Source organism: Astatotilapia calliptera, chromosome 13 (assembly GCF_900246225.1).
Source record: "Astatotilapia calliptera chromosome 13, fAstCal1.2, whole genome shotgun sequence".
Classification (NCBI taxonomy): Eukaryota; Metazoa; Chordata; class Actinopteri; order Cichliformes; family Cichlidae; genus Astatotilapia; species Astatotilapia calliptera.
Window position 1 is genome coordinate 12,589,470 of NC_039314.1, and position 17,675 is coordinate 12,607,144.

At 39.7% G+C, this 17,675-nt stretch overlaps 1 protein-coding gene across 1 annotated transcript in view; it reads left to right on the forward strand.

Moving 5' to 3' along the window:
- The window catches only part of LOC113035392 (collagen, type XXI, alpha 1), a 50,072-nt gene that overhangs the window by 21,252 nt on the left and 11,145 nt on the right, over positions 1–17,675 (forward strand). Inside the window, exons 28-39 of the mRNA XM_026190935.1 lie at positions 4,386–4,442; positions 8,523–8,650; positions 8,778–9,332; positions 9,484–9,649; positions 9,741–9,969; positions 11,047–11,217; positions 12,478–12,555; positions 13,676–13,750; positions 14,899–14,961; positions 15,384–15,437; positions 15,521–15,574; positions 15,665–15,718. Of these exons, the coding sequence (XP_026046720.1) occupies positions 4,386–4,442; positions 8,523–8,650; positions 8,778–9,332; positions 9,484–9,649; positions 9,741–9,969; positions 11,047–11,217; positions 12,478–12,555; positions 13,676–13,750; positions 14,899–14,961; positions 15,384–15,437; positions 15,521–15,574; positions 15,665–15,718 (1,684 nt within the window). The remainder of the gene's footprint in view (positions 1–4,385; positions 4,443–8,522; positions 8,651–8,777; positions 9,333–9,483; positions 9,650–9,740; positions 9,970–11,046; positions 11,218–12,477; positions 12,556–13,675; positions 13,751–14,898; positions 14,962–15,383; positions 15,438–15,520; positions 15,575–15,664; positions 15,719–17,675) is intronic.

The following is a 17,675-nucleotide window of genomic DNA, read 5'->3' on the forward strand; positions in this document are numbered from 1 at the left end:
GTATTACACAGGGTGGTAATTGTTGATCATTTTTAGCCTTTTAGTAGATGTTTGCATTATGATCTGCATTACTGAGCATTTGTAGATATAAATGACATGTTATTGTCATAAAATTAAAATGATAATAATAATGGATTGCATTTATATAGTGCTTTTCGGGGCCCTCAAAGCGCTTTACAATTCCACTATTCATTCACTCTCACATTGGTGGAGGCAAGCTACAGTTGTAGCCACAGCTGCCCTGGGGTAGACTGACAGAGGCGAGGCTGCCATATCGCTCCATCGGCCCCTCTGGCCATCACCAGTAGGCAGCAGGTGAAGTGTCTTGCCCAAGGACACAACGACCGAGACTGTCCGAGCCGGGGCTCGAACCAGCAACCTTCCGGTCAACTCTTTGAGCCACGATCACCCTATTTGATTGGATGCTATTGATGGGATGCTTGTAGGTCAACATAGGTAAAAAACAAAACAAACAAACAAAAAAGCAGGCCATTTTAACCCATCTCTATGTGGTTGCCAAGTATCATGATGGTGCCATAATATTTCTTGTATAACTTGTGTAAATATCAGTGATGATTTAAAAAAGGGGTACTAAAATGTGAAAACAGGTCACTTTTAGCCAAATGCTAGGTGGTTGCACAGAATTATGATGACATCATGATACATGGTATAGATGAGAACCCTCAGAAACCTAAGATGCAACATTGTGCAAAGTTTTACTGCTCAAATCCTGATCATGTAGGAGCAGTTTGCAGACAAACAAACAAACAAACAAACAAACACACAGACAACAGTTTTGTGTATTAAAGTAAGATTACAGTTTTTCTCAGTTGCTTTGGTGCGTTTCTCAGAACACCATTAACATTTGCACAGCAGTTAGTGCATTTCCCAAAACAATTAGTGCAAACTGCAAAACCTAGTGGATAGCCTGCAAAAGCACGTCACATGCACAGAATTGATTATCCATACCTCAAAAGCAAGTATCCATGTCAATGAAACTGTCAGTGCCATCAAAATGAAAAGTCTTGACACCATCTTTATGAACAAGATAGTCAAATGGCATTGTCATGTTTCCACTATGACAGTTTATAATTTCAGTGTTTCCCATTGCAAAAACAATTGGTGACACCTGAAAATGCTGACGACAGCACTATGGCCTACCTGTACAGCCATCTGAAATGTGCAGTAAAGTCACTGTAGATGTTATGGGAGTCTTGGGAGTAACTGAGACACTGAATACGTACGTTTCACATTTCCATTGTGTAGAAGTGTTTGTAATCCTACAGAATTGTGCAAAAGAAAAATATGCTACAGTCACTTGTGCACTGTAGAATACATGTAAACATAAAATCACCCATTTGGTAGAGCTGTGCACTAATGTGAACAATAAACAGCACATGTAACAGTACAGTAAATCATTCTGGCACATCCAGACGTTCCTGTCTGTCTGGCCACATATTTTCATCTACATCACAACAGATGTTATCCCTCGCAATGCAGCGAGGAAAGTATCTCCTGGAGTGGCGAATCCATCCTCTGCAGGACCCTGCTGTGATGTCGTCACATGCTGCATCCATGGCTGCTAGCAGGGCCATTTGCTCATGTGGATTTCATTTTTCTTGAGTACTCTGTCAATTGTTGAAATTGAAACAGATTCAATATTGCCAAATACCGTGTAATTCTCTATGACAGCGCTTTGTATGTCTCTCAGCTTTATTGCATTGTTTGCAATGACCATTGCACAAATGGCTTCTTCTTGCTGTGGGGTAAAAAGGGGCCCTCTTCCACCTCCGCGAGGTTGTCTTACAATCCTATGTGGTGCAGAGTGAACTTTTTGTGAAATTGAAAATACAGTACAGTAACATGTGATGTGTCTGAGATGGCACAGTACAGTACAGTGTATTACTGTTTGCATACCTGTTTTCCCTACGGAATGTTTGAATGATTGAACTGACAGTAGTTCTTCCAATATTGGGTTGCACCCTTCGACCAGCCTCCTCCATGGTGAGGCCGTGATTGACAACATGGTCCACAATTGTAGCCCTTATTTCATTAGGAATCCGCCTATATCTGCCTCTTCTCCCTCTTCCCCTTCCCCTTCCTCCCCGCATCCTCACCCCTCTTCCACGGTGCTGACCTTCCATTTTGTGTCACAGAAGTGTAGAAATGGTACACACTAGCTCCTGCGCAGTTTATATATGCTTGCCAATTGGGGATTCACAGGATTCATCCATAATTGACAGTGAACAAGTTGTTTGTCATTGGTTACAACTAAACTTTCACACGCCTCCTCATCCTCATGAGTGACAGCTGTAATTCACCCGAGATCAATTGTTCAATTTCGGAGACATTTCCAGGAACAATGATACAGAAAGGTATAGGATTTGCTTGACAGATGGCCAATATTTGGCATGTGATAACTAGTTCAACAATTTTGTGTGTGATGACTCAAGCAATGGATGTATGACTATTAGTTTTATTGGGAACGACTATTCAGCATCCATAGGTATGATTACTTTTGACTGACATGACATAAGCAAATGGAAATGTCAGAAAGCAGCAGGGAAATGTATGGAAGCAACTGATTCATGTCCAAAATCATTTGCAGTTTGTTCAGAGAGAGGAGAAATTGCTACTATGATGTGCACAAATGACTGAGTGTTGTGGAGGTTGAACTAATAGTTATGAGAATTTCAATTCTGATCTGAGAAACGCACCAAAGCGACTGAGAAAAACTGTAATCAAATACGACTTATTTATTATTTCATGCTTTCCGTAAAACAGCTTATCTTAAGTGTCCTGTGCCATTTAATTGAATAAGCTCAGATCAGATATTTCCAGATATGACCACTGACTAGATTTCTTCTAGCATAAATACACATTCTCCTCTGTGGTTTCTTTGATGATCATCTCCTTTTGGTTACAAACTAAAGAGACAGGAGATTACTCAGCATTGGAAAGTCTGGTCTCACCAGAAGGCTGGCCACTCCCAGGTTCCCAGCACCAAGTTAGTATATGCCTGTGTGATCCACCAGAGTGTGCTGAGGCTCAGGGTCACTAAGGGCGTCATCAAGGAACCACTGCTGCTCTTAGCGTAAGATGACATTTCTATTTTTAGACATTTTATCACTGTGCTGTCTACCAATTTGGTTTACCCTATAGAGAGGGGGATAATGTATAGAGTAGTATAAGAAGAATTGTGCAGTTTCCTTTTTAATTCTTGATGTAATTACAAATGAAGAATAATCAGAAATAGAAGTGTGGAACGCTGGCCTTTTTAAAAATCAAATCTAGTTTTATTTAGCATTACAAATCCTCATTATTACTGGTAATTAACATGATAGGAATCTTACTTTAACTGCTTAAGTACATCTACTTGTATTAAATAACTTCAATAAATTTCACATAATGAAATTAAATGTTAGTATTCCAGTTGTTTTAATGCAAATGAGACATTTTTGAGTTTTTCTTGCATTGTTTTGGCTATATCTACAGTTGCAAAGGTTAATTTTATGCTGCACTATAAATCTGTTGTGATGCACTATTCTGTATTTTGCTCTCTGAGTTCCAGCCTTGCACAGATTTACTACTGTATGCATTTGTCTTCAAGGCAAAGTTTAAAAACTGTGTTGTTCTGTACAGTGTGTCAGGCTTTTTGGAGCCTTCACAGAGCCTCTAGCTGCTGTTGTTAGTTGATGCAGAGCAGGCTGCCCCTGAGTACAAACATGATAAAACATGTTAGTGTGGATCAAAATGAAATCTGCCTGCTCTGCAGATAACAGATTAAGTTGTGCATTTCTAATGACTTCCAGCTGTCTGTGCAGAGAAAAGCACTGCAGTAGCTTTTCACACCTTGTTCATTGCCGACTTGTATAACATGATCTGCTGCCCCATTGAGTGGTGAATTGGAGTGAGTAAGGGGGAATTCAAACAGGGGTAGTGCAAAGTATTGCTGAGCACTCTTGATCCTGGTGAGGGTACCATGGAAGAATACAATATGTGTGACTCAGTGCAGCAAAAATTGTATGCTGCTTGTCCTGCAGAAAACTCCATGTTCTCTGGTTATGCCTTAAGCAACAATCCAAACCCTCAACACTTGGAAAGAAGTTCTGCTCATTACTATTATTTTCCCTTTGGACTGTTGGAGATGGGTTGTCTGGTTCACTATTTCATGCTCTCCTTATCTGCTTCTCTTTCCACCCATGGTAATTGAGGGTGGCTGCGGGCCAGTAAAAGTCCGGAGTGAGGGGGGCCGGTTTGAGAGGAAGAAGGACAGAAACAGAGGAGAGCTTCTAGAAAGGGCAGGCTTTCATTCAGCAGTGAAACATGTGCACTTCTCGCGAAATCCACTTTCTGTGAATCTGGGGCTGTGAACAGTATTGATCACTGGCTCTCAATGAGAGGATTAATGGGAATTCAGACAAGTGCTTGGACGCTTACTGGTAACTTTTGACTTCCTTTCTGTTTTTACTGACTTAAAGATGCTGTTGTGCTGTATAGGTTTTTTGTGTGCATAGCAAAACAACTGTTTGCTAATTTCAAAGTGTTTGTTCATGATCACTGACATTCACATGTTGACATGATTTTCAGTCTGCTGTGTGCTATAACGTGGTAACATTGCTCAGATTTGACTGCTTAGTTTGGTGTACTAGACTTGTTGCAGTTGCATATTGAAGACATTAAATAAGTTATCAGTCCCTTGTTTATGAAACTATCCTAAAAGAATGAATGGGATTCATCTCAGGATTTTTTTTCCTGGCAATTTCTCCTCTCATAAAATGTTTTTTTCTGTCATATTTCTCAAATCTTTGCAAACATTCTGGATAATGCATCACTGCACTGCATGTATTGTACTCATGCACTTTTTTTAAAAACATATGTAAGAATTGCATGCATGTCAAGCACAGTCATCTTCATAAATAAGGAATGAACTCATTTAAAATGGAGATGTTTGCTGAAAAGCTATAGGACCTCTATGAGCTAACGTTTTACAACGCATTATTTAACTGTTTGGATTAGTTGAACAGATTTCCACGCAGAACAACTGATAGGGTTTGGCTTTCCCTTGTTGCTTGAAGAATTTGGCAGCAATAAATCCCCTCGATCTTGGCAAGTGCTGCACATGCTGAACAGCAGTTGTTGTTTCTGGAATGGAACAACTTCCTTTAGCCAAATTTGCAGCAGATAATTTTAACTTCAGCAATTCACGTGGAGTTAAAGTCTGCAGTTGCATTGCGCACACTACAGAAACAAGACAAATAGAAAAATGTGTTAATTTTCTCCCGTTGCGAGCTTAGTAATAAAAAGTGCTATCGTGGCCACATTTCAAGTAAGGTGTAATTATTAAGCTTAAAATATGAGGTCTGATACTCTCATTAGTATCTGTGATGACTCAGTGTGTGTCGCCCACCCTGAACAAGTGAAATGTTATCTGGGGAAATGTGAGATATCATTTGTTCAGCAGCTTTCTGAACAGCATTTCCAGCTGGAGCTAAAGTGCTACTAAACTAAGCTTCACAAAAATTCTATTAAAGTCGAATAAAATGCAACAAACAACAGATTCAGCACAGAATGAGTGTCTTGTGGTAGCTATTTTAGACCTTTTAACTTAGTTTTATTTAATCCTCTGCATACCAGCTTCACTGTTGAGACCACCAAAAACAAAACCTGGAGATTAATAGCGTCTGTGCTGCCTCCAATAACACAAGAGATCAGTGCGCCAGTGGGATGATTACCTGCAACACGAGTGCACCTGTTAACTCTGCTACATTATGCATGAAGGATGATGGCACGGCACGTGCAACGTTGTTTTTTTTATCCCTCGATGAAGGATGACTCCCTTCATCATGACTACATGTGTCTGGTCACCGTCCACAGCTGGAATTTGACTGTCTGATGGCGCAAACCATTTCCATGTGGCTCGAGCAGAGGTGTAGAAATACTCGGTTTGAGGAAAGTCAGTTGAGGGGAAAGTCATCCTGGCTGGACGCTGCCAGTGAGGGGGTTTTCCAGCAACCTCCTCCAGCTCTCTAGCGGGGGAAAAAAATTCTGAGGAAAACGGCTTGCACAACGACGGCAGCTTAACGCCTCCTTCAGCTGGTGTCACTTCCACGCTGACTTTACACAGTGGAAAAACTTAGTTATGTTAAAGAGTGTGACCGCTCTTTGCCCGCACAGGAATAAAAATACTCGTGAGGCCAGGGGTCATATCCTGCTCCGTGTGTTCGTTGACCTTCACATGTCACAATTAAAAGCTTCAAAAAGGTATATGGTCAGTTTTTTCCCATCAAATTCCTTCCACAAGGCCTGAGTCTTTTACTGCATGCGGCATATCTGGTCCTCATTTGTAACCGCTTCCTTTCAGCATGTCAGCAGTTTCTTTCTTTCACGTGTTGGGAACCACTTTAACGGATGATTTAATACAAGAGCCAGAGAAGCAACACACAGTTGTATGTTGCACTCTCTAGTTCATTATGCTAAATATAAAAACAAAACTTTCATCGTTTTACGGTGTTGTTCATATGTCTATTAGAACAAACATAATGATCACTGCACTGCAATATAATGCAACCGCATTAGTGCTTACTTGTAAAATATACTAAAAAAATACAGACACGTATTTTTTTAGTATTAAGTACTGTTAAAAGACAAACTCTGCTTTGTGCACTTGCCTTGAAACTGCTTTATTTCAGTATCATTCAATGACATTGTTGTGCAGGTGGATAAGTAGAGGCTGGGAAGTGAGATCACAATGGAGTTTGTCAATTAGTTAATAAATTGTCAGCACAAGTGAGGCTAATGTAGCAGAGCCAGAAAAGTGATGAATAAGCCGAAGAGAGTTTAAAATAATATGGAAGAAAAACAAAAGTGATTAATCATAAGTGCAAAACACTTTAGCAGGCATCTCCCCAAACTTTCATTCTCTATGTTCATTTCTGCCAAAACTTTAAACATTTTGCCAGAGTGTACAATAACCTTACTCTTAAGAATGACCCACCTGACAACATAACTGCTGTACGTCTTTAGCAGCATGTGGCAGACACCGGTTAACATTTCTCCATGTGCTGATGGGAAAGAAGGAAGAGGAGGAGGGAAAGTGTGGGAGTGAAGCTTTTCTGGGCAGGCGTCTTGTATTTGGGCCAAGGGTGGGCAGAGATTGGCAAATGGCAGCAGATTTGAGGAAACAGCTGATAATCCCACAGGAAACACTGAGCACTGGTTTTCAGAGCAGTTGTGGTCAGAGGTCCAATAAATTGTTTACTTGGTGAAGCTGACAGAGCCATGTGAGGATGTGGTTGATGAGGCTCGAAGGGAAAATGCTTAGGTGTACTGAGGCGGCGGAGGCTGTGCGGTGAGATCGGAAAAATATTGTGCGCCACATGAAGGAAGGATGCGAGGGAGATGTGAGGAGATTAGTGGTGCTTATTAGTAAATATGGAATTTCTGAAGTCACGTGGGAATTGTGGCAGCATTGGAGCGAGGAAGTGAATGTAAGCAAATACAGTATAACAGGGTTTATACCTGATGGCAGCAGTGCGAGTCAGTCATGTCGTATTCTGGGTGGCTACTGAGTAGTGCTGTCAACAGAGCATGATACCCTGGAGCTTTTCCTTTTGCGGTTTAGCACTCTAGGAAAAGCGTAGTGTGAAAACTTATCCTGCATTATGTCACAATTACATTACCTTATGTGTGGCTGATGCCAAAACTTTTTGGCTTAGGGTTAGTGTAACTTTAAGATACCAGTAATAGCATTCTACTTTGAATTTAAAGCTGCTCCAACTAATATTTATTTTTAACGTGAAATAAATCAAGTACCCAACTTTAATGTGAAAATGTCACTTTCAAGGATGAATTATTAGCTGACTCTGCAGTATCTCAGCTCTTTGCATCTTTTTAAGGTCATTGTCTTTCTGTTTTTTCCCCCTACAACTTTATTATTTCAGTTCATTAGCAACACAGTGCGATATCTGCCGATCACCCCATCTGTTCTCTGCTTAACTTGGGCCTCAACCTGACAACAAAGTTTACAGTATAGTTTCTGATAATGGACCCAGACAGCTTGACGAGACATTGATCTCTAGTAATATCTGTGGCGGAGACAGTTCTAAAAAAGAAAAAGCACAAGGGGATAAACATTAAATGCATAACTAGAGTATGAATCATTAATTCACGGAATTGCCATGACCTCAAAGCGTAAATGCTGCACAGTTGCTTCTAATTTGCATGTGTACACAAAGCTTGAATCATTCATCATCATTTTGAAAAACCTATTATGTGGCCAACATCCTTCTCATAACTTAAGGTATTGCACACCCTGTATAATCACCTACATGTGGTTTGGGGGTGAGCCAAAATAAATGTCAGCCAAGCATTTAATAATAACAATAATAACTGGGAAAACAATAGCCTGAGTCATTAACTTTTTTCAAGGCAAGAAATACACAGTGACCATGTCATAAATACATGCATTGTCCATTTGTTTTTCTGTGCTATACAAAGCATATTTTTCCCTTTTCCTGTAGGTGCAAATTTGGAACTAGTTACTGCTCCGTAATGGGTTACAAATCAACATCCATGCATTGTGTGTTAAGATGCCTGTGCTTCATGCTTCTCCATTTCTTTAGTGCGGCTCAAGATGAAGACCTAAGAAGTAAGAATGCTTCTGTCTTCATTTATCACATGTAACGCATTGCATATCTAGTAGCTGTTCAACTAAATATGATTTATTAAAACGGTTTTTTTTGCATTGCTAATTGTGCACTTCTTGTCCACTTCAGGTTGTAGGACTGCACCATGTGATTTGGTCTTTATTCTAGATGGCTCGTGGAGTGTTGAAGATGTCAATTTTGAAATAGTGAAGCGATGGCTAGTCAACATAACGACGAGCTTCAATGTCGGGCAGAGGTTTACCCAGGTTGGAGTCGTCCAGTACAGTGACAGTCCCCATTTAGAAATACCTCTGGGGAAGCACTCCACCAACAGAGACCTCATCAAGGCGATGGAGTCCATTGAATACAGGGGGGGTAACACAAATACCGGGGCAGCTATTGAGTTTGCTACAGACAGACTATTTGGCCTCTCTGAGCGAGCGAGCGTTTCCAGAATTGCTGTTGTCCTCACAGATGGGAAGTCTCAAGATGAGGTTCTGAAAGCTGCTGAGGCAGCGAGGAAAAAAGGAGTAATCCTGTTTGCAATTGGTGTTGGTCCAGAGACAGAAAAGGATGAGCTGAGGGACATTGCAAACAAGCCATTTTCAACTTATGTCTTCTCTGTTGAGGACTACAAAGCTATTTCCAGGATCAGGCAGGTCATAAGACAGAAACTATGTGAAGGTAAGCAGCTGTTGATTGTTGTCTGTGTTTTTCTTCTCCAATATGATGAAGTTAAATGTGTTCAAATGTTACTCTCGTGCTAGTAGTATAGTGTTTTTTCTTGTCATCCAGCCTCTTGTTCTGTCCTTTTAATTGCGTTTCTCTGTTACAGAGACTGTTTGTCCCGCCAGAATTCCTATAGATTCCCGTGACGAGAAGGGCTTTGATATCTTGTTACATTTAAATCTGGCAAAAAAAGCAAAGAACACTCAAGGGACGTTTTATGGCTCTAAGGCCTATCAGGTGACGTCTCGTGTCGACTTGAGTGAAGCTACACGGTAATTATGGATGCTTTTCTCTTTTCTTTATCATCTTTATGTATGACAAAGTATGACACGCTGACCATCTTCTATTTATTCTATTTTTCAGGAACCTTTTTCCTGATGGCCTGCCTCCTTCATATGTTTTCGTGGCCACATTGAGGTACAAAGGATCACTTGCAGAAGAGGAGTGGGACCTGTGGAGAGTACAGACACGAGATGGTAAACCTCAGATGGCGGTAACTTTAAACGGTTTTGACCACACCGTCATGTTCACAACAACCAGCAAGGCACCAAATGGGATTCAGACTGTTACTTTTTCACAACAGACAGCAAAGGTAGGTAACACTGTGTAAAGGCTGTATCCTCTGTTGTTTTGTAAGAGCTTTATTAAGTCAAAATAACTGTTGTGGTGTCATCAGTTTAAGTTCTCTTTGCCTTTCAAGACAGCTCCAGCTATTTCAGAGAACATGAGGATGTTTAAGAGGAAGACAGGCTAATTCAAAACAGATTTGCATTATGGGAAAAGAGGTAAAGCCCATTTAGAAGCCATACAAGTGGCTAAAAGTTGGGCTATCTCAGCTTCTAAGGGTTTCATTTGGACCATTCTGGTTCAATCTGTCTCTTGTACCTGTAATAGTTTTCTAGTTTTTACTGATGCTTTTAAGCTGTACTGGGTCATTTATCTTCTCTTCATGTTTTTGTACAACACAACAAAACAAACAGGTTAGAATATACAATAAATGCGATTTCTTTTTCAGACAGAAAGACAAAACATGATCCCCACTGGAGTTAAGTCATAAGTGCAATACATACATGAAATCTTCTTTCTCGCTGAAACACCTGATCAAAATGATGATCTTGGTTCTCACTTTTAGGTCACATCTCAAAACTGCCTGGCAGCACTTTGCTGTTGTTTGTTTATAAAACTGTGCACATCCTTAAAACTGAAGTGGAAAAATGTCCTAAATGAGTATTGTGAGATTGTATGGTAGCTATGACTGCCAAACAATCCTTATTAAAGTGTGTAAGGGTCAAAATCTAATCCTGATGCCAGCTTTGTATAGCTTTGAAGAAGATGAAACTGTTGCAAAGCAATGTACACAAAGTTTTATTTTAAGTTTACCTATTATGCTCTTCTTTATAGTTTGCCATATACTCACTCACTTGTTGTTCAAACCTTCTGTTTGTGAGGGGCAGCCAATGAGAAAAAGACTGTTTTCAGACAGTGAGGGGCTGTTTAAAGGCCCAAACTGTGAATCATGCAGAGCTAATCTTCTAGAGTCCAAGAAAAAGAAAAAACAACACAGATCTGGCAGTGAGCATAATAGGTTCCCTTTTCATGTGTTTATCATCACACTAGGTTGTTTTAATGTGTTTTGGCTATTCTTGTTTTTTTTCTATGATAAATGAAGCTGTTTGATGAGAAATGGCACCAGCTACGTCTGCTGGTCACCGAAGAGGATGTCACTCTTTATGTTGATGACTTGGAAATTGAAACCTTATCACTGGAGCCCCCTGTTGGCATTTTCATCAATGGAAAAACCCAAGTAGGAAAATATGTCAGAAAGGAAACAACAGTGCCAGTAAGTCTATGAGCATTTGTTTAATGAGTAGCTAAGCAAACTCAGTGCCGATATATGTTTTTAACTAGATCACATAATACCATGCAGTTTACTGCTACCTCCTAGGAGACATGTTTAACTCCGTGGGTGATAAATCCTTGGCAAAAATGAACCCTTTTGTTCACATGGTCTTATGAATCGTTGTTTTATTTGTCTCAGTTGGCACCATTTGCACTAAAAATGTTGTATTAGTAGTGCTGTGTTGTAATTTGCTCCATAGATAGATATATGGAGGTCAGTTCTCAGTGAGCCAACAATAATCACACTGAAAAGAAGAATAGATGTGCTCTGCACTCTAGATGTTTTCATTCTTATTTTCAGTTTGATGGAACACAAACAGTTACATAAAGGAGCCCGAGGCCCATATGCATGATATAGATGTGCAGGTTTCTCATGTCACCGTTGTGCCGCAGTGTTAGTTAATGCAATAAGATTCACCAGAACTAAAACAAGACACGTGAAGAACTGGGAAGCATGAGAAAATCCTTTGTTTTGAAAGAATACCAACTTTTATTCATTCAACATTCCTGGGAATATATTCACATGAACCACAATATTAAACACAGTGAATGTTTTTCTATGTGCTTATCCATTGTCATAAGGACCATGAATTTCTGAGCTATTTAACAATGTCAGTCATGGTATTATTTCTGAATAAACACACCTGTAATTGAAAAAACATTTTTGTTATTGAGTCTTTATAAACACAGAAAGATAAAACCGGCCAATTTACACTAACATTATAAGTAAAAATAGTCATCCAACTAGAAATTATATTATTATATTCAAACCTATTTAGGTTTAAAGTCAGTGCCATTATCAAAGCTATGTGTTGATCTGGGTTTTTTTTTTTTTAATGTAAATTATTATTATTATGCTCTCATGGTAACTGAAGTGACGCAGTCCCTGGGACCTCCTGGAGACGTTTCACTACCAGCACAACAAACCAAATAACCAAATAATGGAAGAATAGCGTAACAACACTGCAGAGCATTTGTGCACACTGAGGGAGGTCTGGCAACATGTAGCAGCTCAGCAGCCAATCAGGGCACTTATTTTTCTTCAGCAGTTATACAATAGCTGTTACAATTCATTAGTGGCAAAGCACCGATAAAACTAAAATAAGTATCACGTAATTGGCCACATATTACAATCTGTTTGTCCCCAATATCGGAAGTTTTGTTTCTAACAACAACCTCTTCCTTTAATTTTTTTTCCCAGTTTGAAATTCAGAAACTTCGCATTTACTGTGACCCTGAGCAGAACAACCGGGAGACTGCTTGTGAAATACCTGGAGTTGTAAGTATATGAGTCTGCTTGGCCCAACACCTGTTTTTCCATCCAAAAGATAACGTACTTTCACCTACTTTTCACCTCTCCTAATTACATCTGCTTCTGCTCTGCAATGCGCCCCGTGATGGCGCAGCCAAAGATTTCATCCTCAGTTAACTCCACACCTCAGACTGTACAGTGATGCTTTCTTTCCTGTTATTTCATCAGTAGTCCGTTGCAGCGTTACAAGCGAAGGTGTAAGCTCAGCATATTAATTTTAAGACACATCTGTTCATGCGGAGAATAATTTGCTGGAGGAGGACCCGTGGCTCAGCTTCAGAGATGTTGCACTATATTTTTTATTGCCTGCTGGCTCTAACTGTGTTTGCAAAGCAGTGGCCCGTTGTTGGCTTGGGATTTGCTACAACCGCAAAAGCCAGTGCCAAATAACTGTTTTTCATGTGAAGCTGTTGGATAAAAATATCAAAAGAGACAAGATGAGAAGCCTAAAATTACAAATGCTTTCCAAGTATCGCTACTTCTCTCCTCTCTCTGTGTGTGCTTTTCAGTGGTTTGTTTGGAATCTCCAGGATTGGTCATCAATTTTCTTTTGAATGGAGGCTCTCCGACACCTACATATCTAGTGTACATATGCAAGTAGGCTAGAGCTAAACATAGTGAAGCTGTTTATATCATGTTATCAACTCTATTTTACTATTTTTAGAATTCTTAAAAAATTTAATTAAAAATGACAAGAACAATTCATATGTAAGGATGTTATTTATTCATTTGCTCGACCACAGGGGATTGTAGGGTTTTTCACTTACGATGTAGAGCGCCTTGAAGTATTTGTTTGTAATTTGGTGCTATAGAAATAAAACTGAATTGAACTGAATTTTTAAAGCCTGTACTTGTCGTTCACCTTCTGATTTTTGAGAATGTGTTGTTTTTCTCTGTTTTGCATCCTTTGAATATATATCCCTCTCTCATGGTTTGCAGCTTTAAAGTGGTTTCAAGAAATCGTGATGCATATTTTCAGTTTTAATGAGAAAGACCAAATAACCCAAAGACTAAACCTTAATATCAGAGCTTTGCAGATTATGTTTAGTGTGTGGCTGTGATTTCTTGTTATGCTTGGTTATTACAGTGCTCTGATCGCGTTGAACCGACTCCAGAACCTTGTGTTTGTCCTCCTGGACCTCCCGGACAACCAGGAATGAAGGTCAGTTTTTTTTTCTGTCTCTTTCCTCACAGTCTTTGCCTTTTGTCGTTTTGCTTTGCACACAGTATCTAACCATGAGATCGCTCAGACACCCTATTGCCCTGTTCATATTAAAAAAGAGCTGAATCTAGTCACAAGATCTTTCTTTGCCTGTGTGCCAACACTGCAGACACATTGACTTTGTTCCTGCTTTGGCATACATTGTTGCCTTGTCCAGCCCCTCAGTGTCCAGACTGCTCATTAAATATTTGCTTTAAGCTGTAGCGGACTGAAGAGATTAATTATCACAAAAGCAACTTTATCTTTAACAGTATGAATTTATGTGTAAACTCAGGAATGACAAACTGTATTAGGGCAGAACTCAAACCTTCCCTCTCTTATAGCTCAGCCTTAGTGAACTGTGTGCAGACATCCTGTAAATGACGAGCACACGTTGCACTTCACCAACAGATCAGATCCTACTAGCTTGTGAAAACAGATTGTGTCAGAAACGGTGCTGAGTGGGAAGTTTTAGCACTTTAAGCTCTTAAGCACACAGTTACCTGCTGAAAACTAACAGTATTATAATTTATGGATGCACCAAGTGGTCTTTTTTTCTCCAGTGAGGCTTGCTATGGTGTGTTTGTGTGTGTAAGTTTGTCTTGTAAGGACATGTACGGAGTATTGTACTTTTGTTTTTTCTTAAACCAAACCAGACTGCTGTCAAAGATAAATACTGGGTGCAATGGAAAATTACCAAAGTGGGAAATAAAACCTACATGTTTGCCATTATTGATCACAGGGTATCAAAAAGCCCCGGTCATAAAAGCCGTTATACAAGGACCTCAGAGAGATATAAGCTTGGCAAAAGACTCTCTTTGTTAATGTTTGTGTTTATAAGGTCACCGGTATGCTTTTATTACATTTACTAATAGATCCAAAATGCTGGGAACATTGCTGGCGTGCAGATGTTCTTTAAGACCCCACATGGTGCATCTTACATTAGATAAACAAGCTTGCTAAGCATTCTTTATAGATAAATTAAATCAACACTGTGAGAAAGTTTACTGTTACCGGAGGTGTGTTAAATGGATTACTTTACTGCTTTGAGACTGCATGATACAGTTTTAATCACACATGGTTGAATAACGTCATTCCACTTTCTTTAGGGAGAGCAAGGAAGCATTGGTATTCCTGGTCAGCCTGGTCCTCCTGGTGCTGATGGTAAGCCTGTGAGTACTACATAGTTCAATATACAAACATAATCACCAACAGCAGCATCCACAGCAGCTTTTGAGAAAGCCAGTTGAGTATCTGTGTCCAGTAGATCATAACGGTTTTCTTCTTATTCATTATATGTGGTCAGGACTGCTTCAGAATGTTAAAACACACTGGTAAATGTGCTTACTTTCTTAATTTTCCAGTGGTTAAATAAGAAACATCTTTGCTTATAGCAGCACTGGCAACATGGTGGTGATTTTGTGTGATGAAAACTATCCAAAAGTAAACCACATGTTCTACAGCATGATCAAAAACTCAGAAAAAGCATCTGCCCGCAGCCTAGAATCACCCAGAGAGCATGCACACAGTGGAGGGGATTCAGATGTTTAAACAAACGTGTGCATCTCTTGCCTTTTTTTTTTTTCATTTCAAGGGTATCCCTGGGCTTAGAGGAATTCCAGGTTTCCCAGGTTCGCCGGGAATTAAGGTAAATCAATAACCAGTGGATGAAAAGTCAGTGATAAGATAGTGTTGAAAATTTAAAGCTGCTTTCATTTTCCTTGTTTTAAGGGGTCACGTGGACCAGATGGGTACAAAGGAGAGCAAGGGAGGCCCGGTGTTTCGGTAGGAAGGTCAAATAACACTTTGTGGTGTCACGCATGATTTTGTGGTGACTGATAGACATTTTTTTTAAACACAAGTTTATTCTTTCAGGGTGAGAGGGGTATTCCTGGGTTACCGGGGCCACCTGGACAACCAGGCGAGAAGGTGCTGATGTTATTTATTATTTTCAGCTGTTGCCTCATTTCTATTCATTAATATAGTATCTAGATCCAGTTCCTTATATTTCTGTAGAAATCAGCTCAAGCATGGAAACTCTGCTATAGCTGGAAGGGAAAAAAAGAACAAGAAACGATAGTTAAAAGTAGAAAAACACATTGAATTTTCAAGCTAAATCTTTTTTTTTATGAGATCAAATGTAGGATTGAGAGGAAATCCCTGCTAGACACATCAACTTTGAACATTGTTGCATCAATCACTCCAGAAGCCATATGTTTTGAAGATAAAGCAGATCCATTGGGAGAGTAAAAAGTACAGCATCTATAGTGTGGAACAAGAGAGCAGAGAGAGCAGGAGGGTCATCGGAGACCTTTTAAATGTGTTCATATTTCCTGACTTTTGTACCGCCATTTCCTAGGAACGTTAAAAAAGAGAACCGGGGGTGCATCTTCTTTCCTCTTGGTGTCTTGTTCAGCCCGAGTTGCATCTTCTCCTTGCTTTTTAGTCTATAACTACAATATTTAAGGTAGAGGTCCTAGGACTGGATTACAAGAAGTGCGGTTAATATTTAGTTGTAGATAGACCACGTGATCTGAGAAACCAAATTAACAAAACTGATCACGCCTTGACAGAGGACTATATGTGTCACATGGATCTCAGTTAGGAATAAACCTCATAATTCTGGAAAAAATACAAGTGACTAGCAACCTGCCCAGGGTTTACTCTGCCTCTCATCCCATGACCACTGGGAAAAGCACTTTCTGACCTATGACCCTTATTTGGACAAGTGATTTTCAGAAATGGATGGATGGAATCTCTAAGCCTTAGATGACAACAAAACCAAGTTATGGAATCAAGACTTACCCACAATAAGTGGTGCATCAGCTAAAAAACAGCTTCCACTGTTTAGTCACACAAATAGAAAATTATGCATGTTGTTATATGATAGGATACATCATATGTACGCTGAAATGTGCCAGCCACCACAACAGGTCCAAATGAAAAAATTGAGAAAATTTAAATTTTATCCAGCAACAAGAAAGTCTGAAAATCTTCCTTGGAAGGACATTTTTTCGTAGAAATGACCATTAAAAATGAATTAAAAGCAAGCGAAGCCTAAGTGATCCAGCATTTTTTGCTTATTCGATAACCGAAACAGCAACAACAGACACAGCAGAGTCCCTTTTATGTTCATCTGAACAGCATTTTGTGTTTAGCATTGCTTTAAAGTTCACTAAGTTAATGCAGCTGCTGCAAACTGCATCATTTCTGTCATATCATCAGTCATCAGTGGGACCACAGGGGCCCCCTGCTATTTGGCTGAAGGGGAGAACAATTCAAGCACTTAGTATTGGTCTAAAAACTTCTCTCAGCTGACTGCTGACACTTTTCTGCACCTGGAGTAAATCCTCCTGTGCCATCTGTCCCGGACACATGTGTCCAGGATGTATCACATTAGGTTTTTACAAGCTGCTGGACGGTCTTCTCGATAAGCAGACACTACACTATTAAGGACCAGGTGAATTTATTTATTTATTTATTTTATCCCATTTCCAGCGCTCTTTTGAAATCCCATAATTGGACCTCTACTTGTGTTACATTCTTCTGGCAGACAGTGACTTACAAGAAGTGAATTTTAACCTAAGTGGAGCAAAAGCTAAATATCGTCCAAATGTGGGAGTACCTCTTTTATAAACAGAGCTCTAAAAGATTTTTGTGTTACGTAATTGGTTTGGTTTGGTTTGTTAGGTTGCTTGCAGGACTCTTAAAGATATGCATGAAGATTTTACCAGAAATAGGGTCTGCCCAGATTATAAGTAATAAGGGGTTTGGAGTCAATCTAAATATGAGTCTAGATCCAGGAACTTTTGGAAGAATTCTTTACCATTACGAGAAATGCAGAGAGACATTGTCTCAGTATCACAAACTAGTCCAGATCCAGATA